General features: G+C 48.0%; 1 protein-coding gene across 27 annotated transcripts in view; it reads right to left on the reverse strand.

The window, feature by feature from the left end:
* Positions 1–25,604, reverse strand: part of MAP4K4 (mitogen-activated protein kinase kinase kinase kinase 4) — a 174,747-nt gene that overhangs the window by 69,961 nt on the left and 79,182 nt on the right. For all 27 annotated transcript variants that reach the window (XM_027128756.1, XM_027128766.1, XM_027128768.1 and 24 more), the window contains one exon: positions 23,049–23,105. In XM_027128756.1, the coding sequence (XP_026984557.1) occupies positions 23,049–23,105 (57 nt within the window). The remainder of the gene's footprint in view (positions 1–23,048; positions 23,106–25,604) is intronic.

Raw genomic sequence — 25,604 nt, forward strand, 5'->3', positions numbered from 1 at the left:
CCCACCGAAGCCCAGAGGATGCTGAGCTGAGGACACAGAGCTGAGGGCAGCTGGAGCGTGCAGGACAGGGGTCAGGGAGGAGAGATGCAGAGACGGGGCAGGAGATCCAAGCAGAGCACCCAACACATCCTCCCGAGGTCAGGGGAGGACCCCCAGAGGACCAGGGAACAGTGCCTGCTGCCACTGTCCAGACTGGAAAATCTCATCATTCACAGGAACTTGGGCACAGCATTCAGGAGGCTCCTGCCTCAGCAGTGCGGTAAAACTAGCTCTAGACTAAATGCTGATCTGACCCCAAGGAACGGACCTTAAAAGGCTCAGACGGATTCCAAGTAACTAACTGCATCCCAGGCGAAAGCTCAAGAATATTACAAGAATATAAAATGTCCAAATACCCAATAAGGTACAAATCACATGGCTGGCATCCAATTAAAAATTACCAGTGTGCAAAGAAGTGGGAACAAATGCCCATGGGGGGGGTGGAAGGGGGTCAACTGAAATGAACCCAGGTAATGGAATCAGCGGACAAAAACACCACACCACCTACAACCTACACCCTTGCAGGTAATACCCACTAAGCCTTTTGGGGCATCTGCCGGTGAAGGAATCTGAGACTCAGTTTGTTTTATATGGCTCATTAAATTAGAACCCAGGGTGTTCAGAACACAACAACTTGGACTTACAGATGTTTTGATTCCTCTACCAGGGTGGAAGGCTAAAGACCCTCACCTCCCAACAACAGAGAGCCCATCTGGTCCCACTTTCCCACCACTAAAGGAATATCATCATAATTTTGAAGAATTTAAGTCACACACAGGAAATCAACTGAACAAAATTAATGTGCAAAATATGCTTTTGATAAGATCATTAAAATAACTTTTGTTTGATCTCAATTGCTATAAGCAAGCTATTCAGTTTATGCCTGAATCAAAGTACAGAAATTGCCAAAATCAAGCAAGTAACAGACCATACGCTCTGCCGGGGCAGTGACGTGCTCTCTGCCAGGGTCGGGATGGGTAGTGACTGCTGGTGGACGGTGTCCAGCGGCCAGTATTTACAAAGCTCAGTGATTTTCTAATTCTGACCTCGAGCATCACAGTGGCCAAGCAAAGATTTGGGGGCATGTTTCATGGTTTTACCTTGACCTTCCCCTCACCCTTCCTGTCTCCCTCACCTCCCACCCTCACGAGCTACCCTAATTCCTGCTTATATGATCTGTGTCATGATATACCACAGCAGGTGAGTGCAAGAGGAAGCAGCAGCAAGGACAGCCTAGAGAACAGTAATCAGATCTTCCTTTGGTCAGCTATCTTGCAAGTATCACGGTGTTAAAGCCAAAGTAGGAAGTAAGTACCTCCAACCTGGCTCCTGGCGCTTCCTGGATAACAGAAATCTGCAATCGTGTGCCAATCGTGGCAACAAGGAAATAAGCCTTAGTGTAAAGGTGTGTTCTGTTACTTTCAAATAATTCTCTTCACTGTGGGTAATCTGCGTATCTGGAAAGGGATTCCCTCTTTGCTCTGAAATGGCAGCTTCCACTCAAATACCATGGACTGGCCTGACACAACTTACAGCCTGGAGAAGTGTCTGGGGGATCTTCATGGAAACCACGTGTGAAGAGCCCTTCCCTCAGCTCTGAGGATTCTAAGATGCTTCCACAGAAGTGACTCAAGAAGACAAGGACCGAGTTCCACAAGTCTTTGGGGCAAACAGAAAACAGAAGCAAGATATTCTAACTCCTGACAGACACCCCCTTTCCAAAAGCTTTTAGGCAACGAAATGCAGGTAAGTGCATCACGGGCAACATTACACGGCATCCGCGCTCATCCAGGAGGACTTGCGCGGATGTGGACCGCCCCAGTGCTTCTCAAAACTCCTTACTTGGGCCTCCTGGTGGCGCAGTGGTTAAGAATCCGCCTGCCAGTGCAGGGGACACAGGTTCGAGCCCTGGTCCGGGAAGACCTCACATGCCGCAGAGCAACTAAGCCTGTGAGCCACAACTACTGAGCCCACGTGCCACAACTACTGAAACCCGTGCACCTAGAGCCCGTGCTCCGCAACAAGAGAAGCCACCGCAGGGAGAAGCCCACGCACTACAAGGAAGACTAGACCCTGCTCAACGCAACTAGAGAAAGCCCGCGTGCAGCAACTAAGACTCAACGCAGCCAAAAAAAAAAAATATATATATATATATATATATATATATATATATTAAAGTTTACTTGGCTGCCCCCCACCCCTTTAAAAACAAAAAACCTCCTTGGTTGTGAGTGATGGTGCCTCACGACCGCGGGTGGAGAAAAGCTACAGGATCGCCTCAGTGGTTGAACCTCGTCTCCTTATTTTCCAATTCCAACTAGGAAAATAATCTAGAACGCCTCTCCCTTCTACTTTCCCCTACTTTTTTTTTTTTTTTTTTGCGGTACGCGGGCCTCCCACTGCTGTGGCCTCTCCCGTTGCGGAGCACAGGCTCCGGACGCGCAGGCTCAGCGGCCATGGCTCGCGGGCCCAGCCGCTCTGCAGCACGTGGGATCCTCCCGGACCGGGGCACGGATCCGTGTCCCCTGCATCAGCAGGCAGACTCTCAACCACTGCGCCACCAGGGAAGCCCTATTCTCTCCTACTTTTTAGAAACATACCAAATCACGTGAAGAGAGAAAATGGGAGGAATACAGAACCCTAACCCTGAGCCCCAGACATGCACCTGAGCAGCCGACGGGGGGTCTGACCCTGTAGGATCCACCCCGCCCCCCAGACTAGACGGGGGACTGACCTCGAGTCTTAATAAAACCCAAAGGGAAGTTCTGCTGTGAGCCAGACCAATCCATTCAGGTACAGCCCACGGTACAGATGGTCCTTCTTGGGAAACGTCTTGATGGATGCTTTATACTCCGTCAGAAATTTATACAATGTGTCCCCGAGCCTCCCAGCTGGAGACACCCTTCTCCCCAGAACAGCCACCTCCCCCCAGCTCTGCACCACAGTCACACCAGCTGCACGGCTCAAGCTGCAGAAGAACCTAGAAAGGCAACGAAAACATCCAGTAGCATAAAAACCATGCATCTGGGGACAGACAGATCGTCATCTGTCTCAGCACTCAGCCCCACAAAACCCCGCTTAAAATCTACCTCCTGGGCTTCCCTGGTGGCGCAATGCTTGGGTGTGCTCACCCATCCAGCACAGAGGGAGAGGTCCCTGTTACGGCATCATATATAAGCCTGCTGCAATAAGGTTTGCTGGTGCAAAGGCTCTCTCACTGAGGACCCTAGTCCTGGAAGGCTTCTCCTCCCGCGAGCTGCCAGCTCAGTCTTCTGAACCAGGCTCAGGTCCCAGGGATGGGTCACAACGCTGACGACGGTGCCTGGCACCTCGCTCCCCACCCCGCCCCCCCCCCCCCCCCTCACAGCAGCGAGAGGCCCGCGTACCGCGCAAAAAAAAAAAAAAAAAATCTACCTCCTCTGTGAGGACGTAAGCTCCAGGAAGGCAGGGCCTCCACCCTGCTCACGTCCATGCCCGACAGGCCCTGTCAGACTAAATGTGTGCACTGTGGACAGCTGGATGCTGCTGAGACAGGTGCTCTTTAAAGTAAGAAATAAAAAGTTAAAAAGAGTAAATCTCTGAGCCTCAGTTTCCCTGCATGCAAGAGGAGGAAACTCTACTCCATTCCTGGCTGCGGAGTCACACCCCAGGGTGGAGGAATAGGAAAGTCAGGTGACATGCAAAGACCCCCATGGCACCCAGCACACGGCAGGTACTCAAACGTGAGGTTCGGAAAACGAACTACAATGATCTTTTGCTCTCTAAACTGATGTAATACAACTCCGAACACGAAGCGTGCCTGCGGCAGCCTGTCAAGGGCAACCCCGGTGAACTCAGACCAGCGAACTCGGCGTCACCCGCCCTCGGGCAGCAGGTACGTGGACACTTGCCAGGCTTATCGACTCCCTGCTGTGACGGCTGAGAGGCCAAGCGAGGGTGCCGGCCCCCGACAAGAGCAACAGCCGGATCCTGAAACGGTCGTCCCACTGTAAGCTGACTGCACGGTCTGCTCAGGTCTCCTGCTGGAGAACAGTTAGCGACGTGCGTCTTCAACGACGTGTCACCTGCTCATACAAGGACGCACCGATAAACTACAGGGCCTCCTCCTGGGAAAATGTGGAGAGATGCCAGAACTCCAGATACCAAAAAGATGGGAGGAGAGAGAGAACCAATTATCTTCATTATGTGATTCATTTAGAAAGAAGATGGCTCAGTGCTGAGATTGGTATTAATCAACTGTATTCTGAAGCTTTTAAGGAGCGTCACAGCTACGAGGGGGACAAACTCGCCCTGCTACAGCTTCATTCCCAGTGTTTTCATTCTGAGACATGCTGTGATCACAATAAATGGCACTGCTGATGGTGAGTACTATTTGTATTTTATCAGAAAATAATTTTTCTTTTGACTGTGACTTTAAAAGATATACAGAGTTACTGTTTAAAACGTGAATTTTATCGCATACAGGAATAAAAATTGTTTTCCAGAAAACAAATTTTTAATTTTAAGAGTGGAAGACAATAATACAGGATTAAGGCTCTCCGATATAAAGAGGCAAACAAAAAGTTTCCACAAATTTTGAAGATGCAACTTCAACATCGTATCTTAACCTCACTTCTTTTACCTCAGATAGTCCCCTATCCCCTCAACCAGCAGTTATTTAAAGCAAAGGAAAGGTGTAGATTCCTTTGTTTTTACATCACAGGAAAGATAAGCGATCAGCAAACTTTTTGTTATTAATCACTTTATATAGAACTTCGGGGCAGGGTACTACATACACAGTTCACAAAACTGTAATAAGTCATGCTGGTCTAAAAATAGCTCCGTGAGATCACGTTACCTAATCCATTTTTCCCCCTTATACACGCGCGCGCGCGCACACACACACGCACACACACACTGCGGAGAGTAAGCTGCAGGCTGGAACTGCTGGAGAGGGACCGGAAAAGTCGGCCTGGGACATCACAGACGCAACGGTCACCCAGACGCTCCCTAAAGAGCACCCAGCACGCCTCCCACCGACCCCCGGACCACCAAGCACCGCCCTATGTGCTGAGTGTCTGTGAAGCAACACACACAGTGAGAGTCCGCGCGGCCCTGGGGTCAGGCTGGCCACCTCGGAGTGGGTGTGTTAAAACGAACTCTCAGAGAGGCCAAGAGTCGGGCCACAGAGACCCTGTTCTGCCCTCAAGGCGATGGGGCTGGAGAAGGGAAGGGAAGGGAAGGGGAGGGGAGGGGAGGGGAGGGGAGGGGAGGGGAGGGGAGGAAACCAGGGCCGTCACCACCAACACAACGTACAAAGTCACTACCTCAATAGCGACTCCACCAAAATGCAAACCAGTTAGTTCCGTCTTCAAATACATTTCTCCAGTGGAAACCCGGAAAGGTCACTCACCCACCCAAACTCCCACGCACGAAGAAGGGTGTCATCCTGGTGGAACCAGCCCCTGCCATCCACCTGCAACCAGCAGCACAAACCACCAAATTCACCATCTGCCGGGACTCCAAACACGAAGGCCGCGAGTTTGAGATGTCACATTTCTCGACGGCCTTTTAGCAAGAACCATGTCCCTGTGTAGGCTCCTCCACGGAACACGTGCATTCAGTCAGCTGGCTGAAGGCCTCTTCTGCACAGATGGCAGCCAGGGGCAGGATGCAGAGATGGAGAGACACACCAGGAAAGGGCATCAGGCTGCCCCCGGGGGAGGGGAGCCCTGCCAAGGTGCAGGCGGGCAGACCTTCCAGAGAGAGTCGAGGGGCTGGAAGAGCCAGCACAGGAGGGACCCAGACCAGAGGGGTCACAGAACACAGGATGAAGCAAGGACGCTCACAGGACGCAAAAGCACGTCCACAGCACCAGAGCCTGGACTGAGCGAGCAATGAAACTAAACACACCTGTAGGAGAAATCAGAAAACACCCTCTTTTCCTGCCAGGCTCAGGATAAGCGGGCGACCTCGCGTCTGTGCGTGGATGTTTACACGTGTGTGTACTCACTAGCTGTCTGCCTGTGGAATACTGAGCCTTGGGCTAAAACAGGCACACAGAGCGCGGTAGCCTCTGTCTGCAGAATTCATTAGATTGATCGGTTTATCTAACTAAGCACAGATGCAGGAGGGGGTAAGACTGAGTTTAAAATTTAAGGTTCTCTACGCCTTTTAAAAGGAAGAAAGAAATGCCTCTGGAGTTAACAGTCCAGAGTAAATAAAGGGTTAATTTGAAGCTCGCTGTTCAGAGCTAAGAGCCCCTCAGTGGCTAATTTTAACTGAAGACAAGGACATCCTTAACTATTTGGGGAGGGGGGGAGTCATAAAATCTCAGAGATATAATAAGTAACAAATTCTAGAGACCCATGTGTTTTTAAATAGCATGTTGAACTTTTTCAAATATTATAAAAACCAGTGTCAATTCAGGGAAAAGGCTTCCGCACAAGTGATTAAACTTTAATTACGTAAATAAATTATAGTATGTAGTAATTCATAATATATAATATAAATATAATTAAGTTAATATATACACATTAAAGAGATATATAAAGGAAAAAAACCCAGTGGTACCATGGAATCTCCCCTAAACATTCCAACTAAAAATGTACACGAGGGCTTCCCTGGTGGCACAGTGGTTGAGAGTCTGCCTGCCGATGCAGGGGATGCGGGTTCGTGCCCCGGTCCGGGAAGATCCCTCATGCCGCGGAGCAGTTGGGCCCGTGAGCCATGGCTGCTGAGCCTGCGCATCTGGAACCTGTGCTCTGCAACAGGAGAGGCCACGGCAGTGAGAGGCCCGCGTACCGCAAAAAAAAAAAAAAAAAAACTAAAAATGTACACAAGCTGCTACGAAATGCGTCTCAGACACAGCAAATCTTCTGAGATTTGAATCAAAGTAAATTCGCTCTGATTGTTTGTCCACAGTCTTCCCTACTGTTTCAACTACCTGCTCTACCAAAATGACCATTTCTTAAACTTCGAATGAAGAAAGTTAGCATGTCTCCATCAGCGCTGCACTAAATGATTTAGAGGCAAAAACTCAGTAAGACAACGGTACTTTGAATTCACTGAAATCTTCAAGTCTGCACCAAAAACCATTCTTGGGCTCTTGAGTCACTCGTGCCTTCTCCATCGAGTAAGTACCCACTGGCATCACTCCACTGTACACCAAATAACTTTCATGGAGTTGCAGGAGAAGGTAAGTACGTTGTCAGACCAGCTGTGCCTGGTATGCCTGCTGCCAAAGCACACTTGGAGACCCCACGGCTGGGCCCGTCCCTCAGGCGTGACGTCACAGCCCCACTTAGAGACAGCCTGGCAGCCGCATCTCCCTCCCACACAAAGGAAGCAACAGATGCTGGAGATGATACGGAAACAAACACTGGGACTGAACCCCCTCAACTATTCAACGGAGGGAAGGTGTAAGTCAAGTGTCAACAGAAATACACAGAATCTACCAAAGAGGTTTCGAACAGTCAGGCTTTTTTAAGTCATAGGCTGCTTCCTTTCCCTAACTTCGCTTTTCCTTGTATTCAGATAAGTTAAAAGAATAAAGACAATGGCAAACACCTTGTCATTTAAGGAGCATCTGTCACGGAGAAGTATATTAAGTAACCAGTATGTACAGTGGCAATGAGTGCCCACTTTTCAAGATCTTAGTAAAAACTACAAAGTGCTTCTCATTACATGGTGTTATGAAATCACTCAAACTGGCCCATTCTGAAGGAGTTCACAATCTAAAGGACACACTGCCCAAACCCAGTACACGCACAGAAGTAACCACTGCGTGAATATAGAGAGTAAACGCGCACATCAACAAGCTTACAGGAAGCAGTTTACTGTGAGGCGGCGACTAAAACAAAGTTATAGCAAGTGTATGTTTGGGACCAGACAAGGCTAAGGAATTCACCTTCTAAATTACTTAGGAGAAATCCTCCTAGGATAGGCACAAACTTATTTTTAAACTAAATGCAGCCACACAGACAAACACACATGTTCAACTGGAAACTGAGTGATCGGCAGCACTAAGAAACTGCTCCGATCCCAGAAAAGACTGGAAACACGCCAGAAAGTCAGCCGCACTCACCCTGGTGGAGGCGGGCGCGCGGGGCGAGGGAAAACATGTTTCCATCTTCTTATTTTCTAGATGCGTATGTTACTTTTAATGTTAGAGAAAAGGCTATTTCGCCATTTAAAGAACAATTTTACATGTATATGTACATATCTCTCTATATATGAAACTAGAAAAATACTAATATGAACATGTTAACAGTAAACAAGCCAAGGGGACAGAATTATGAAATGCGTTTTCTCATCTTTCTTTTTCTCTGGATTTTCTCCCTAGAATATCTACATTTCATAAATAAAAACAAAAACAGTAACCTAGAAGTCATTTAAACTTTTGGTTCCAACTGCTTCATAGAGCCAGAATTTATAGACCATAAACTCACTACTGTTCAGTGTACTAAACAGGGGGAAGGAGAGGATGAACAGAACTAAGCAGCAACATTCAAAGGCCCAGAAGACCTTAAACATCTAAGCGCCCATGACCACAGCAGTTAAGAAAACATTCTCCGCCTGTGATGACCTCAGCTTTACTGAAGCAGCCTCGGCTGTGAACTCTGCTGTATCAGAGCCGGGGTAGGGTCACAGGCACGGGCACTGTGGGGGAAGAGGAAGAGGCAGAGTCCTCGTACTTGCACAGTGCCAGCCAGCCCTCTCCACGAGCCCCAGGCCACCACCCCACGCACAGTGCACCCACACCATCCAGCACTCGGGTCCAGTTATCTCCAGCCCGACCAGCAAAGAAAGGAGCAGTGCGCATCTGCTCTCCATCCTCCCCTAGGGGAAAACACTAACACAGAGGCAAATAACTAGGACTGGTGGTTACTGGTAAGGCGTGGGGCTTCTCTTGAAGAAATAACCACTCACTCTGTTAGACTTCACCGTGAAGAAGCATCTTTGATGTTCCCCCTTCTGCCCCTTCTGTCTGTGAACTAAGCAAAGCCGGCAGTTACCCTAAACCTCCCCACCGCCACACACCCCATGTGAACCATGGTATCGTCACGAAGCACTTACACAAGCACAGCAAGACATGTCGCTGTACTTCCTCAAACCAGCATAAAGACGTGTCGTGTTAGGTAAAAGACGGTAGGGGAGATGAGAGGAAAAAAAAACCCCGCTGGACCTGGGTGAGCAGTGTCACCCACACCACCCTCATCATTCAGAGTGTCAGGACCACGTGCCTCCTTCAGAGTATCAGGGCCACATTCATCACATCATCAAAACAGTCAGGTCCGCAAGCACGGCATCGTATGTGACAGTCGAGTCCAGTCCGGCCCCTGCTCTCGCAAAGGTCCAAAGAGACATTGTTGCTGGACCTCGTGATTCCAAATTTTAACCTCCTCTCTCTCAAGGGTCTTCTTTTCCTTGCCCCTTTTGAACAAAACCATCTCTGCAGCTATTTTCCAAATAAACTGCTTTCTTCTTCCTAAACTACTTAAGGAGAAACAATAACTACGGGATCTTCTTTAGTTCTAGCCTCAGGCAAAAACACATCCAGCCTCTCCAGTAAGTGAACAAAAGTGAGAGGAGACTAGATGTTTCCTTGAAATGAAACCACAAGAAGGAGGGTGCCAGCTCTTTCCTGGTATAAACACCTTCTCTCTCTCTCTCACTCACAGAAGAGGTCACCCAGGGGCCCACCACATGGCCACACAGTCCCTCGACCTAACAGTTACATCTGTTCCTGCTGCCCTAAGGCTACAACAAAATGCCTCACCAAAGGCTTTGCTGTGTGTTGTCTTAAAACACGCTTGTGGTCAGAAAGGAGAGAGAGCAAGCGCTGAGAGGGTCTCCTGTGAAGGTCTGGGAGGGACCGTGGCTGGGGCAGGGGGAGGGGGACTGGACAGGGCGGTGGGGGGGGGGGGGCAAGAACTTGGGCTGGCCCCCATGGAATGGGCTGGAATCCCATTTGTCAGGGTCCATCTCCCCGTCTGCATGTCACCCCAAACCTCTATCCCTGAAGCGGGGAGGGGAGGACCCCTGCCAAGATCACAGGGTCAGCAGAAAAATGATCAGCGGCTCAAAGAGGATGAACAGTCAGCAGCGGTGTGACATGGAGACTCCTCGAGGGCGCTGGGTAAGAACTCTCTGCTGGAGACCTGTCACAGCAGGGAAACTCAAAGCCAAGGGAGATGGAATTCAGAGAGAAGTTCCCACTTTATCTCTGACCATCGGAAGTTAGCGACGCCAACTTTTCTCTTAACTCTTGCAGTTAAGCAGATAAAATTAAACCAGAAAAGAAATATTTAATCATGCCCAAAATACAAGAAGTTAAGAAGCGAAGGTCTGTTTTCCCTATAATGTGCACCTGAGCATCTCTTATCCGTTCAAGGAGAACTTCCTCCACCAGGTCAATTTCCTGGTTTCTGTAGCAATTCAGTTCAGCACCTGCTACGTGCACGACTGGCACCAGGCTACTCAGCGAGCTCCACACCCCCCGGAGGAGACTGTTCTCTTGGAAGCTCGTGTGACGTCGCAGAATACTAAGAGCAGAGAGAATAAACAAACGCTCTCTACGTGCAGCAGTGTGAACGGCTCTCGCAACCGTAAGGTCAAGTCAAAGAAGCGGACACAGCAGTACCTTATGGTTCCGTGCACATCAACCACAAACACAGCAAATATAATGGATCGTGTTAGAAGTCGGGAGGGTGGTTACTCTTGGGGGAGGAGTGGTGACCGGAAGGGCCACCAGGCGCTCCTGGGCTGCCAGCTACGCTCTGTTTCTTGCTGATTCATGAGTGGGGTGAGTTCAGTTTTCAGAAATGTCCTGGATTTGTCATTTGTGCACTTTTTTGTATGCATGTCATACTTCACACACACACACACACACACACACACACAGAGGCAAGATTCACATGTGCAAGATTTTCTTACAGACTCACAAACTGTGCTAACTTCTTATGAATTTCAAACACACAGAAGCAGAAAAAATAGCTTACAAACCCTCTTGTACCTCTAATCCGGAGTCAACAGTTACTGACCCATGGCCCAGCCGTCCCACTGGCCACCACCGGCCGTGATGATTTTGAGCCAAACTGGATACCATTTGAAGGCAGCACCGACAGGATTTCCTAACAGACGGGGTGAGCGGTACGTGGCAGGAAGGCAGCGGTCGCAGGACGCCGGGGCTTCTGTGCCCTGAGCAGAAGGCGGGACACCCCCCGGCCCCTGACGGAGAAAGGATACGGCTGTGGGTGGAACAGGCTTCGGGGGAAGATGAGGGACTCACAGGAGACCAGACTTCCAATGAGATGCTGCACAGAGTCCAGGAGAAGAGTCTGATCCCCAGGCCTGAGGCTGCTACCCCTGCAGAGGCCTGTGTGCAAAGCTGCGGCCTGCGCTGGCAACCGGAGCTTGGATCTGGGAGGGTTCCCAACATCCCCTGGATTGAGAAGGGTGGCTCCCTGTTCCTGGGGTGTTTGAACAGACAATACGGTTTATGCTGAACACCTACTTCCCTGCAGGGAGTCTGAAATTTCAGGTACATGCCAGGCAGAGGGTGCTTACGTGACCAGCTCCAGATAAAACTCCAGGCCCTGCGTCTCTGAGGAGCTTCCCTGGTGGAGAGCACTGCACGTGTGTTAGGACAGCTCACTGCTGGAGGAATCATGTACCTGACTCTACCGCGACAGGACTCCTGGAAGTTTGTGCGTGGATTCCTTTGGACCTCATCCCATGCGCCTCTTCCCTCTGCTGACTTTGCTCTGTGTCCTTCCTTGGTTGTAAATCACAGCTGAGGGCGCAGTTATAGACGGAGCCCTGTGAGTCCTTCTAGGGAATCATTAAGCCTGAAGATGGTCTTGAAGACCTCCAATGCACACTTTTTTAATAAGTTTGCTAGGAATGGAAGAAGGGAAGCATCAAGATTTTAATATCAAATTTTGCATTTAGAGCCCCCAAATTAAAAAAAAAAAAAAGCAGCTGGTGGGGAGGGAGGATGGGATTGTTAAAGTACAGTGTCCGTATTTTTCAAAACAGCAATTCAGGTTGTACAAAAATTGCTGGGTGTTTTCTTTAAATTCAACTATTTGTTTTCCTTAGAAAAATGCCTTCGATTCATGAAGTGACAGGGAAGCTGCATCTGCCTGGAGAGGAGGGCTCATCAACGATTACAAAGAGCTCCTTTTCACGGCAAGTTTTATTTTACCAAGAGATTAAGAACAGCTCCTTCTGGAGCAAAATTAATCTTTCTATTCCACCCTACATCTGAGAAGAGTCTGCATTAAAAAGACGAAGTGTTTAGTAATTGTTTAAATGAATGAATTAGTGCAACTTCATGAACAGCATTTCAAGGCACGAAAACAAAAGCCCGCAAACCATGGCTGACATATGCCCTTTCCAGTCCCAATGAACACAAACTGCATCTGACCAAAACCATGAGTACTTTTTCTTATTTCCAGTAAGAATGGATGGTAATATTTTTCTTTTCCGATTTAATTTTCTTTCTTCTTTGTAAACCACAAAGCAACAGAAAAAATACATACATATTAAAATAAGGGCTGTCTCTATTGTTATAAAAGGGTGTAGAGATAGACAGATAGATAGATATAGATAGATAGATAGATACAGATTTTTTTTTTGCCAACACTCAAAACACTTTGGAAATTCTCCTTTAAAATTGCCAGGACATTGTTCAGAAGCAGCAAACAGAAGCTGAGCGCCACCCATGTGATGGGCTCTGTCCAAAGCCTGGAAATGCTACGAGAATCCTAGAAGTTAGCTCCCCACAGCATTTATAACCCAGTACAGAATTAACATAAGCATGCAACGATCATGGGGCTCTCCAGGTAGCCATTAAAACAGCCGTAGCAGACAGCTCACAGGGCCAGACAAAAGTGGTCCCGAAGAACCAAACAGTGTGACTACGACTACGCCAGGGGACAAAGACGCCACCTGAGGCAGGAGCCTGCAGAGAGGATGGACACAGAGGAGGAGGAGAGGTCTGACCTCTGGAGAGGTCAGAGAACAGCTGCTCAGGAGGGCAGGTGTGTGTGTTAAAACGTCTCTTCAGCAAAAGTGATGAGTTATATTGTTTTAGTATCTTTAATGAGAAGGGAACAAAGAAACCCTCATGCACCATGTAAAAATTATATGCTAGACACTTTACGTCTATTATATAATTTTAATTCTGACAAAAGCCTGTGAAGTAAGAATTATTATTCCATTTTACAGGTAGGGAAGCGGAAGCTTTATTAAATTGAACCTTAGGCCCTAGTCTACCAAAGGTGTTAACACTGTCTTACAGTAAAAGCCAGGACGTGACTATTAAATAAACGCGGCCGGCTTTCGACGAGGCTCATGAACTATAGATTCACCCTGAAAAATATTTACAGGCCTCGAACTTATGTTCACAGGAAAGAGGAGGAAAGTAAATAAATCATCTTTATTAGTTCAGTGACCATTCTAGAAACAAAAGCCGGAAATGTACTCACTCTTTCTAACCACCGGTGATTTTAAGAGACTCCTTTATTTTCCTTCCTAGAGGAACGCAGTTCAAGTGCGAAGAGCAGGTTTTACTATTATTTATTTATGATTAATGCGTAACACCTACGGTTATTTTTAATACTTTTTATTACAAAAAATGAGAAGGCTATAAAACACGGTCATACCTCCAAGAGTTCTCTGTTGCAACAATACATGACTGTAATTTTCTTGGACGATGAAACCAATACTGTACAACTAGGACGTGTTTCTCCAAGTGCCCACCAAAACCAGAACACCCTGTTCAATTCATCAAAGATTCGAGTACCTACAACTTACTGGGCATTGTGACTAGTTACCCGGTGCTAGTTAGACCCCAAGTACAGGACACAGAGCTGTGCTCCCCGAGTGAAGCAGGAGATGTCACCGTGCAATAAAAGAAGACCGGGGGGTGTTATTCTGCAGCAAGCTATGGAATTCTGGGCAGGTCAATCAATCACCTTCGTAACATCGTGTTGTCATCAGTACATAAAATGAAGGCTTTTCAGTGTGAAAAACATACAACATCTAATCTTAACCTGCCTCTACTTATTTACTTATGAAATAGACAAGAACAGGAGAATTTTCATATTTTGTAAGTTCCTAGTTACATTCTTTTTTTTTTTTTTGCGGTACGTGGGCCTCTCACTGTTGTGGCCTCTCCCGTTGCGGAGCACAGGCTCCGGACGCGCAGGCTCAGCAGCCATGGCTCACGGGCCCAGCCGCTCCGCGGCATGCGGGATCCCCCTGGACCGGGGCACGAACCTGCATCCCCTGCATCGGCAGGCGGACTCTCAACCACCGCGCCACCAGGGAAGCCCTACATTCTTAAATTAGAAGAAATCAATCCCAAATAGAAACACATTCTATCCTTGACAAAAACAAAAAATCTAATCCTTTACAAAATCTGTCACATCCTCACCAGCAGAGTTATCTTTAAAACACATCCACAGGTACCTATTTGCTGAGCAGTTTGACTTAACCCTAAGTTAACGTCACATTACTTTTGGAGAAAGAAGGATAGTGGAAGGGGAGTAAATTTGGGGGCGGGAAGGACTGGCAGTGTGGGATTAGCAGACGCAAACTAGTATAAACAGGCTGGATAAACAGCAGGGTCCTACTGTGGAGCACAGGGAACTATACTCAATATCCTGTGATAAACTATCATGGAAAGGAATGTGAAAAAGAATGTATATATGTATAACTGAGTCACTTTGCTGTGCAGCAGAAATTAACACAACATTGTAAATCAATACTTCAAGAAAATTTAAACGTAAAATAAAAAAAACAGAAGAGGAGCAGGCTTTACAGTCAGTCTGTTCTTGTGGCCCAAGTCCCACCTTTGTTCTTCCATCTGTTGTAGATGCAGGGGAGAAGGACATCCATGAATTCCAGCCGAGCCTGTACCACACCCAACGCAACGCCTGGCACAAGTCCTTAAAAACTATCAGTTCACTTCATCCACTCTACACTTGATCACTGAAGATGAATTCTAGTATCTAGTGAACTTTTTAAAGAAGGAAGTATTAGAAATAGTACAAAATGCACCCTAGCTCTTTTGTAAAAGGTCCATGCTTATTTGCTCTACCCCAGGTGTTCTCAATGGGGTGACATCGCCCTCTAAGGGGATGAAAAGTGGTTCTAAGAGGTGAAGGAAAAAACCTACCACTTTTATGTATAAAGATACACGTACAGTACATGAGCAGATGTGTGCAGACTGTAAATTTTCATTGGGGTGATTAGGTAAAAACAAAATCTTAGAAGTCTTCTTAGGGAGGTGATTGTGAAAATAAGGGTGTGATTGGTGGGGACACAGTGGGACTACTGGTTCTCAAAATTACTGCCATATTTTTTAATTATAATAAATCAAAGCTTAATCAATTTCTAATGAACTTTAAGAACTTTTCTTCAAGGATTTGCGTTATACCAATATTACGATAATAATAAAGAGGTACCACTTGTGACCTTTATCTACAGGAAGGCTGAGGAAGACGATCCAAATTAGGAAGCTGAAATCTAATATCAAGATCATTCGAATTAAGTTAGAAGTTACTGAAGGTAAGAAAATGCCAGATAAAATTTAGCATCCCACAGACCTGTGCATCATTTCTCTCCCAGCAGCTAAGAGAGAGAAGGTAGTTCGTTAAGGCAGCTAAGAAACAGAAGATAAGGAAAGAGTATCTGGAAGAGGGGGCACACAGCCTGCCCCTGAAGCTGACAGCTGACACTGATGCACTGACCGCGCCCCTGACGATGGGGTCAGCCCCGTGGCCAGCCTGCCGGAGCCACAGGAGGCTGGGGGCCAGGAGCCAGGACCAAGCTGTCAGGCCTGCAGCATCTAACTGGCCTCTGAGGGCCAGAAGGAAGGGACAATAGGTCACAGTCCACAGAGACCTCTCCCTCCCTTCCTTCTCCTCTCACCTCTGTCCAGACAAGAGCAGCACGTTCAGTACATCGTGCCCCCTGCAGCTGAACAGTGGTAAAGCTGTTAGGCTCACAGGGCCTTGCCCTGTCACCGGGGTGAGCGGGTTTGCTCCTTCCTGCCTGAGCGTGGACGCCCCGCGAGCGAGCATCCGTCTCCTCCTCCGTGGACCCAGCTCAGACGGCACTCAAAGCCCATCAGAGCCCATCAGACGTGCCCTACATCGGGCCGCTTCTTCTGCGGCACCTGCCTCCCCAGGCTGACCACGGGCAGAGGCTAGGTTTTACACAGCCTTCACTCTCCCATCACTAGCAGCGTTGTGCCGGGAGTAGGGAGGGCACCCACCAAAACCTGCCGACCAGCGTCCTGCACCCCAGTGGGCATCAGGCCCAGCATCTTCCCATCCTCCAAGGAATATGCCTCAATCACCAACACTTCAGCTGTTAGGACTGAAAGACAGGCTGCTCTGGCTGATCTGATGGGCAATTTCCACCCATCCCTTCGGGTCCAGACCATATCAGCTCTATCAACAAGCCTACTGAGAACCTGACATTTAAAATTGTTAATACTTTCAAAGGCTCTGTCAGTTGGGAATCAGAGATCTGAGTTCTAGTCCCTGAAATCCGACTAGCAATGTGCTCCTCGGCACGAAGGCTCAGTGTCTCTAAGCTGGAATCCTTCAACTTGCAGGTGTGAGGGGGCGGCTTCTTTCCTTATGGTCCATTAGAACAAGGGTTTTCAAACTTGAGGGCGCCTCCGAATCCCCTAGTGGGCTTTACTAAAACCCAGAACTTGGGGCCCCGATCCAGCATTTCTGATGCAGGAGTCTGGGATGGAGCCCGAGACACCGCGTTTCTAACAAATTCCCAGGCGTGCCTGCTGGGAGACCACACTTTGACCCCATCCTACGCCAGGAAGGCCTAGCGAAGGAAGGACCATGGGGCCAGTCCAGCCCGAAGACCGGACTGGGGGCGGTGATGGGCTGCAGCGAAATGTCAGCCCACAGAGCACCATTTCATCTCTGTCTGCCATGAAGCACTACGTATTGTCTGCCTCTGTTCTCTCTGCATCACCCCAAGAGGATGAGCCCTCCTTTGCCCAAAGCAATTGTCAAACACAAATAGGGCGCGGAGCTGCACGGAGTACTTGGGCAGACGGTGGCCCGTCACCCAGACGGTCAGGCCTAAGCTTTCTGAAGTTATGTTTTGAAATATGTGCCTTTTTATAGAGTTTTGACTTGTGAAACATGTAAATGATTCACACATTCAAAAATTAAATCAGGAGAAAAAGGAAACCCTCTATAAATGGCTTAAAACAGAAACTGAAGCTAGTAGCTACATAGCAAATTGATAAGCCATACAGAGGAATTCGTATTTCAAGTAACTTCCGAATATAGCACTCTGTAAATCCGGCACAGATATAGCCAAGGACAAAAACAGCTTCAGAGAAAGCAAACTTCACTCCATGCCTATCGATAAGGAGTACCATTGTTATTGTAATTCTGAAATGATTTTATGTTTATCAAAGGATAAAGCAGGGCTTCCCTGGTGGCGAAGTGGTTGAGAGTCCGCCAGCCGATGCAGGGGACATGGGTTCGTGCCCCGGAGCGGCTGGGCCCGTGAGCCATGGCCGCTGAGCCTGCGCGTCCGGAGCCTATGCTCCGCAATGGGAGAGGGCACAACAGTAACAGGCCTGCGTACCGTGCAAAAAAAAAAAAGGATAAAGCAAACATATATATTATTTTATTAGGAACCAAGATTCAGGCTAGGAGAAAAGGGGAAGAAATCCAAAATACACAAGATTTTAAAAATTAAGGAAAAATTGATTCTGAAAAATATATTCCCACAAGCTCTATCCACTAAAAGGGCCTAGAAGCAGAAAACCTCATCAGCGATGAGCACACTTAGCATCCAGATATTGGTTTCTAAATGCATTTCCCACGGAAAGGAACTAAGGCTCCTCAGAGGAAGGGATCCAGATTCTGGAAGATGAGCCTCAAATATCTACTTGTGCCAAAAACAAGGAAATACTCAAGAACTAATGGGGTCATATCAAAGGGCTACAGAAGGCAGTCCTGAAAGAGCTCCCATGGCCAGATCTGGCATGATTTCATTAAATAATACTAACGGCAGCTACAATTGATGGAAACACATTGACTAAATAAAACTGCCCATGTCTACAGCAGTATCTAGAATAAGAAAGAAGACAAGAAAGGGTGGGAGTGGGTAAGAAAGGAAACTCTTCTTTACAGACTGATGCCAGCTAACAAGCCTAGAAGACAGACTCTGAAAACCACCACCTTGCAGTCCTAACTATTCACACAGCATCACCTGCAGATCACTTCCCAGTGCAGAGCTGAGGGCGCCCCTCGACGGTGGGGAACTCTGCAGTCGCCTCCTCCATCAAGAGGTCAAACTGGCTTCACTAACACTGGGACGACCAGGGTGGGCACGCCCCTGAGGTCACGCAACAGGAAGAGCCCAATGCCACCAATGAGGTGTTCCTGCCAAAAAATTCTTATTCTGTGTCTATTCAAGCCTCGACCTAATTTCCAGTTTACAGGAAATACAGGAGGAGGAACAAGTTAAAGCACAACGTGAGGAAACTATCAGACAAATCCAGAACGTGGGGTATTTTACCAAACAACTGGCTGAGCTCTTCCAAAAGTCGATTTCTCTTTAAAAAAAAAAGAGTAGGAGGGACATGGAGGTGCAGAGGAACTGATCTAGAACAAAAGTGACTTAAGAGATAAGCTAACCGTCATATATATATATATATATATGTACCTCATGTTCCCTACCCAGTTATCTGTCGATGGATATATATATATATAATGGAATATTACTCAGCCATTAAAAAGAATGGACAATGCCATTTGCAGCAATGTGGAAGGACACAGAGACTGAATGAAGTCAGAGAAAAACAAATATCATATGATATCACGCATAAGTGGAATCTAAAAAAAACAGTAAAAATAAACTTATTTACAAAACAGAAACAGACTCACAGACATAGAAAACAAAATTATGGTTACCAAAGAGGATAATGGGGGTTGGGGTGGAGGACGATAAATTAGGTTTGGGGGGGCTGACATAAACACACTACTATATATAAAACAGGTAAACAAGGACCCACTGCAGAGCACAGGGAACTGCACTCAGTATCTTGGAATAACCTATAAAGGAAAAGAACCTGAAAAGGAATATATATACGTATGTGTATGTATAACTGAATCACTTTGCTGTTCACTTAAAACTAACACAACACTGTAAATTAACTATGCTTCAATTTTTTAAAAAAGATCTTAAAAAAAGAGAGAGAAGATAACCAAATGTAATGCATAAACCTCCGCCAGACTATGACTGGGAACAAATGGTTAGAAAACCTTTCTCGCCACAACTGAGGATACTGAAATTGACAGCATTAGGTGACAATCTGAAATCGTTCATCCTCTCAGGTGGTATTATGATTATGACTGTATTTTAAGAGAAGTGTGCTCAAGTATTTACAAGTGAAGCATCTTGGTATCACAACAATACGCATGTACCACACACACAAATGAAATGTTCAGTTGTTGAATCTAGCGAAGGGTAGAGAATGTTCGTTTTCTGAACAGTTCTGTAATTATGAACATTCTCATAAAAAAAAAGTTGGGTGGGAATTATTAAAATGAAAACACAAAATTCAATTCTCAGAAACAAATCCTAAAGAGTTTATGGACCTCGAGTTGAGGATTACTGATCTAGATATATATATATATTTTTTTACCTTCCAGAGTGTTAAACAGAAACAATGTGATACCCCAACTGCAAGAAACAAACTCAGTCCCTTATGCGTGATGGGAATAATACAAGTTTGACATTGAGACACAAAGATTGAAATGAAGGGGCTATCAAGAATTCAAACAACCAACTCAAGTAACCCACAAAACGCATCATGCCACACACGCACATGCGCATGTCAAACTGGGGAAGTCTGAATGAGCTCTGTGGACTGTATCAGTGCCGACTCTCGTGGCTGCCTCGGTTCTAAGCCGTGCAGGCAGACATATCTGCTATAATCTAACAAACACTGGAGTCCTGGTCAAATCCTTAGCTGGCTTTGTTTTGTGCAGGACTTCAGTTGTGACACTGTATCATAGTTATACAAGATGTTACCCCTGGGGGAACTGGGTGCAGGGTACAAGGAGCTTCCCTGATGCCTTCCTGCAAATTCTCGTGAATCTACAATTATCTGAAAAACAAAAACAACACATCATAGATCTCATGTCCTGGGTCTTGTCCAGTTTGAACACGTCCTTTAACCCTTTCCACCACCAATCAGATAAGTGACACGCTTTCTTTAAAAAGAACGCTTCAAAATCCTAAAGAAAATCGATTCTTAAAATAGTTCAAGCCCAAGAAGAAACGTAAAGACATTTGTCCATCTTGAGCAAATAAATGCCTCCTTTCCAGACCTCTCAGTTTCCCAGACAGCCCCTGGCACCTCACCCCAGGGTGAAACGTGAATTCTCGGTCTGCTTTGTTTTCCAGGGTCACGTAATCCAGCGCGGCAGGTGACGCGGACTCGGGGCAGCCGGCCTGGACTGCGTTTATTCAGGGCTGCTGAGAGCTCACAGCTGGGGGCAGAGCAGCCGGGCCACCTCCCTCCCCACACCTGCTCTCCTCTGGCCTTCGGAACCTGAGGAATACCCAGTAGCCTGGTAACGGCCTCTCAATCTCACCTCAGGAATAGGCTCAACCAGCGGGACGAGTCTGTGGCTTCCTAAGGATACGCATCCACACCTTTTTGCTCCCAAGATGAAACTGAGTGGAGTCTGAAACCACGCAGGACCCCGCTCTCAGCCACAGAACCCTCTACAACAGCCCCTCCTGCTGGAGCCGCAACAGGAAACAGCAGCTGCAAATTCCCCCTCCTGCCAGCCTGCTCCCAGGTCCCACCCCGGCCAACGCCCTCAACTTTGCAAGAGCCGAGAGGCAGGCCCTGGATGCGGAGGGCGGGAGGCCTGCTCTCCAGGGGCCCAGCTGCACAAGCTCTCCACCCGCAATCACGCTTGCTCGGGGCGCTGAGTGTGCACCAGGCTACAGCACCAAGGTCACTCTCTAGAGGTCACTGCATGAAAACGGCACACGAGAAACAGCACTGAGAGGCCAACACAGTAAATGGTTGATTGGGTTTGTATTTTGTTCTGAAGACTCACCGTCTGGTTTTCATTTTACCTGAACACAGGGTTTCTGCGTAAGTATTTTTAAAGGAATCTTGAAAATGCACTTGTCCAACACTGCCTGATTTTTTCAGACAAGGAAACACCTCTTGTATGCAGCTCACCAAAAGTGTCTATTACACACACGGGTACGTGTTTTACAGCCGTGCTCACAGAGAGATGATGGTGAGGAAACGCACCAGGGCACCAACACTGATGACTCTCAGTAGGGGAAGAATGAGGATTTAACGTGCCTTTTTACTTTAAAGCAATGATCATACGTTGCACAGGACATCCACAGAGCTGACAAGCTCACTTCGATGCCCTTGGAGATGTCAGCAGCGTGTCAGCCAGGGCAGCATGGGCTGAAGCCAGGAAAGAACAGGGCTGGCAAATGCGTCACAGAATTCCCAAAGATGACGTTAAAAATGGTACCCCGAGTCTGGCAGTAACCGAGTCAGGAGGGTGCGGACAACTGTCAGACGACGCAGGCTCCAGCTGTACCACCGGCCACCTGCACGGAAGCGTGAACAGAGGCCCGGTGGGCAGGGCCCCGATCGGTCCACGCACAGGGCACTTCATCAATCACCGACTGTGGTATTTAAGTCACAGGAAGTCAGAATTGGCGGCTCCTTCACTGCTCTGTAATCTTAAAATTAGCATTTCACTGGAAAGAGTCCAACAGGATCACTAGCACGCAACAGAATCGCCCAGGAGGTTACAAGAATCTTCTGGCCAGCCAAGCGATGGTACTTTTCCATTATTAGAAAATGACAGAGGAAAGAGAGCAGTCACGGCATAAAATGTCACATCTTCAAATATCTGTATAAGGTTCTAGCAGTTAGTTGCCCCGTGGTCCAGAGACAACATTTCTAATTCTTACTAATACAACATGCGTGCCGGCGATGAGCGTGTTACTAGAGACCGAGGGGAGGAGAGGGTGGAGGAGCCGTCCCTCGAGATGCTCAACCGCACACCTGAGACCAGTTAGGCATTTTCGCCCTCCACGGACCCCAGGCTTAGGTGATCAGGGCTTGCTTTAAAGGCATCCCAAATCCCCACGGTTTCTGGTTAACTCACTCTAGAATCTGTGATATATGATGTAAATCTTATTCATAATTAGGCAAGTTAGAAGCCATCGTGAGCGGATAAAGTTTCAGATGAAAATAATTTAAAGTGAGATGGATTTGGCTCAGTATAACCCATGGCTGTTTTTTTTAAATTAAACGTGGACCCATGAGTACAGGTACGCGCACACACGCGGGCTCACACACGCTTACCTTTCATTAGAGCTAATTTCTCCTCCTTCCCATCTAAGGCTACGCAGTAAATCCTCATGTGACCATTTCAAGGACTATTTTTTGCTACTAAATTTTGCCAACAATCTGCTCAGCATTCTAGCAGATGTTTCTGTTTTCAAACCTCTGGGAACTTGGCTGTATCTGTTTTCCTTCCCCATGTTAAAAATAAAAGAAATGGCCCAAATGTGGCCCTAATACCCCAGAGACGCTTTTCCCACCCACCAACCTCGACCTCCCTACTCAGGTGACCTCTGTGATCCCTTCTCAAATCTTTTCTTTGCCATTAGAGAAGATGTTTCCAATTATGGTCCATTATATTGTCAAGGATGACATCACTCAGATGTGCTTTTTTTTTTTAAAGAAAATGCTACTGATTCTTAGTTACTTGGGACCCATCTGCAACAACCCCAGCCAGCTCAGCTGCTGGCCCTTCTGAACCCATGGTGTCACATGAATGCAATTTGCTTAAGATCGATTCTCCAAACACAACAATTCCTTTTAAATGGTGGGCTGGAGAGACAGGGGGGTCCTTGTTTTTTATCTAACAATTGCTTTAAAAACACGTGTGACCCAAGCTTACCTCAGTAACGTCCATAACTTTGATGGCTGCCAGCTGACCTGTTTTAACATGTCGACCCTGAAAAACAGAAAAAAGAAAGAGAATGGGCACGGCTGTTCTGCACAGTCATTAGCACAGAATGGCTGACGTTTCAGCAAGTCACCTCTTCTGTACTTTTTCCCCAAAACTGATGATGAAAGAGTCCTATGCTCTCCAATAGAGCAGGATGGTTCTGTTGGTTTGTAGGACTCGTGAACCCCACTTAATAAACCAAACCGTCAGTAGAACAAAGGAGTTCTGATAAAGAACCAATTCCCTCTTTCTTCCCTGGGCTTCATTTACGTATCATTACTTCTCAATCTGAACAACTTAAATAATGTTTTCTTCCATACATCAGGATGACCAGCCTTCCCTTCTCAACATTCCACATGAAGGAAACGACCAAAAAAGTCTGGATATCATTTATTGTCAAAAATGGGTAACAGTCATTTTCCGCTCGTATACCCCCAATACCCATTACTTGATTTTACAAGTTATACTGAGAGTCTTCTTCGAAGCTTTCCCGTGATCCCAATGCAGGGAGGCTGGAGTATAATAACTCGGAATAAAGGGGGTACACAAAGAGATGGGGGGCACAGAGAGAGCGCGGTCTTACAGCTGTGTCGTAATTCCCAGCCTAGAACCTAAAAGTTTGTTATCCATTTATATCACGAGCATTTCAAACAAGCCTGATGAAGCTCTCCTGTCCCCTCCCCCAGACCAGGAGGGAGGGACTTAATCCCTATCCATCTTGCAACACTCTGCTGGGCATCTCTCAGGAGAACAACAAAGAGCTACCCTGACATCGTGGGCACCGGCTCCTCAAGGGCTTTGTGGAGTACGCTCCTGCTGCCGCAAACGTGGAACAGCAGGCACGTCCCCACAGTCTCCGAGAGCCGGCCTCGCTTGTGGCCTCGTGATGGAAAGAGCTGTGAACTTTAGAACCTGAAACCTGAGGAAAGCTCTCCACTTATTCTGGAAAGCTTGGGCAGGGACTCAAATTACAACTTGGACAAAACAGTTCCATGAAAATGACACTGAATTACAACTCTCTCTCAACTCTCTGTGGTCACAGCGGGATGGGGTCCAGCGCCGGCCCAGGAGCTCACCAAGCAGGGTTGGGCGACAGCCTAGACAGGGGAAGGCAGGACAAATAAAGCCCACAGGCCTGGAACCTCGTTCCAGCATCACCCACCTGCAGAGCCCCCGTCCTCGGGCTCAGAAGGGTGGCCCTGTCCCGTCATCCACAGTCAGACATCTGAAGACGCTCTGCCTCCGCAGCAGGCGGTGCGGGGTCCCACGAGCCCCGCCTCCTGCCTGGTCACCGGCCCCAATGCCAGTCCCCAAATGCCCTTCCAGCCACCCAGCCTCCCCAGGCCCACTGGCCCTCGTGCCCACATCACACTCCCCTGCATCCCCAGAGCCCAGGGCACAGCCTGCGCCGCGGCTCTGTTCACAGCTGGGTGACTCACAATCCTGAAAGGAATGTCACCCTGTCTGTCGGTCCCCACTCGGCACATGACGTGGCCCGAGGAACAGCCCCACCGTGGAGACGGCGGGGGGGGACCAACCCTGTGTCAGGAAATCTGCTCACGGCACCCAGGCCCACATGTCCGACTCGAACGGCCACAGTTTACTTACTCCCTGTCCATCTACCAGCCAGCGTCTGTGGATGTGTCCACCTCTGACTCGCTCGTTTCAAGTTTCCACCCGTGGGTTCCAGGCTCTGGAAGCTCACCGTCCTAAGCGCGGTACCCACAGCTGTGCTCACACGGACACACGGAGCCGATGACCCTCTGCAGCTGCAGGACAGAGCTCCCGGCCCGGCTCGGGCACCACGGCTGTGCCCACCCGGCATCTCCTCCACTCGGGGACCTTCGTCCCCTGTCAGTGGGGTGACAGCCCTGTCCACATCACAGGGGTGTCAGTAAGAACAACCGAGGGGCAAAGGACAGCACATGGCACAGGGTCAAGTGCAGCCCTGGTGATAAAATAAGGGAAACCTTGTTTCCCTCCATCGATGACAGGAGGTGGATTTATTAGCACAGACGGGCAACACAGTCCTGAAGCCAAGGTATAGCTTCCGAGAATCCAAGAACAAAGAGGAGAACTTAAGAGAACAAAGTAACCCTTCAGGCCTTTCCACGTAAGGGACACGAAGACCAGCTCCTTCACCCCTGGTCAGCCCTCACATCTGAAAACAAATGCCCGTCACTCTTCCTGCAGTGGGGTCATGTCCCAATTACCGCAGCAGACTTCTCGCGGACGGAACCAAGCGATGAGAGGGAACGTCCAGAGAGTTGTCCAGCTTCCCCGCTTTTCAAGAGGGCAGGTGGTGAGACAGAAGTGTGTCGGTGAGATGGGGAGGAAGGAGGGCCTTCTGAGCATCTGATCCTCAGGAAAACCCACAGGCCGATAGGAAAACCTCCCCAGATGTTTCTAAATTAGAGGCAGCTTCCTTTTCTCCCTCAACGCCTGAACTCAAAGCCACCGTGCATCCTTCAGCCTCAGCAGTGTGACGATGGTGTGAGAGCTGAG

The sequence above is a fragment of the Aethalodelphis obliquidens genome, unplaced genomic scaffold, assembly GCF_003676395.1.
Source record: "Aethalodelphis obliquidens isolate GAN/ISIS:26980383/991018 unplaced genomic scaffold, ASM367639v1 scaffold35, whole genome shotgun sequence".
NCBI lineage: Eukaryota > Metazoa > Chordata > Mammalia > Artiodactyla > Delphinidae > Aethalodelphis > Aethalodelphis obliquidens.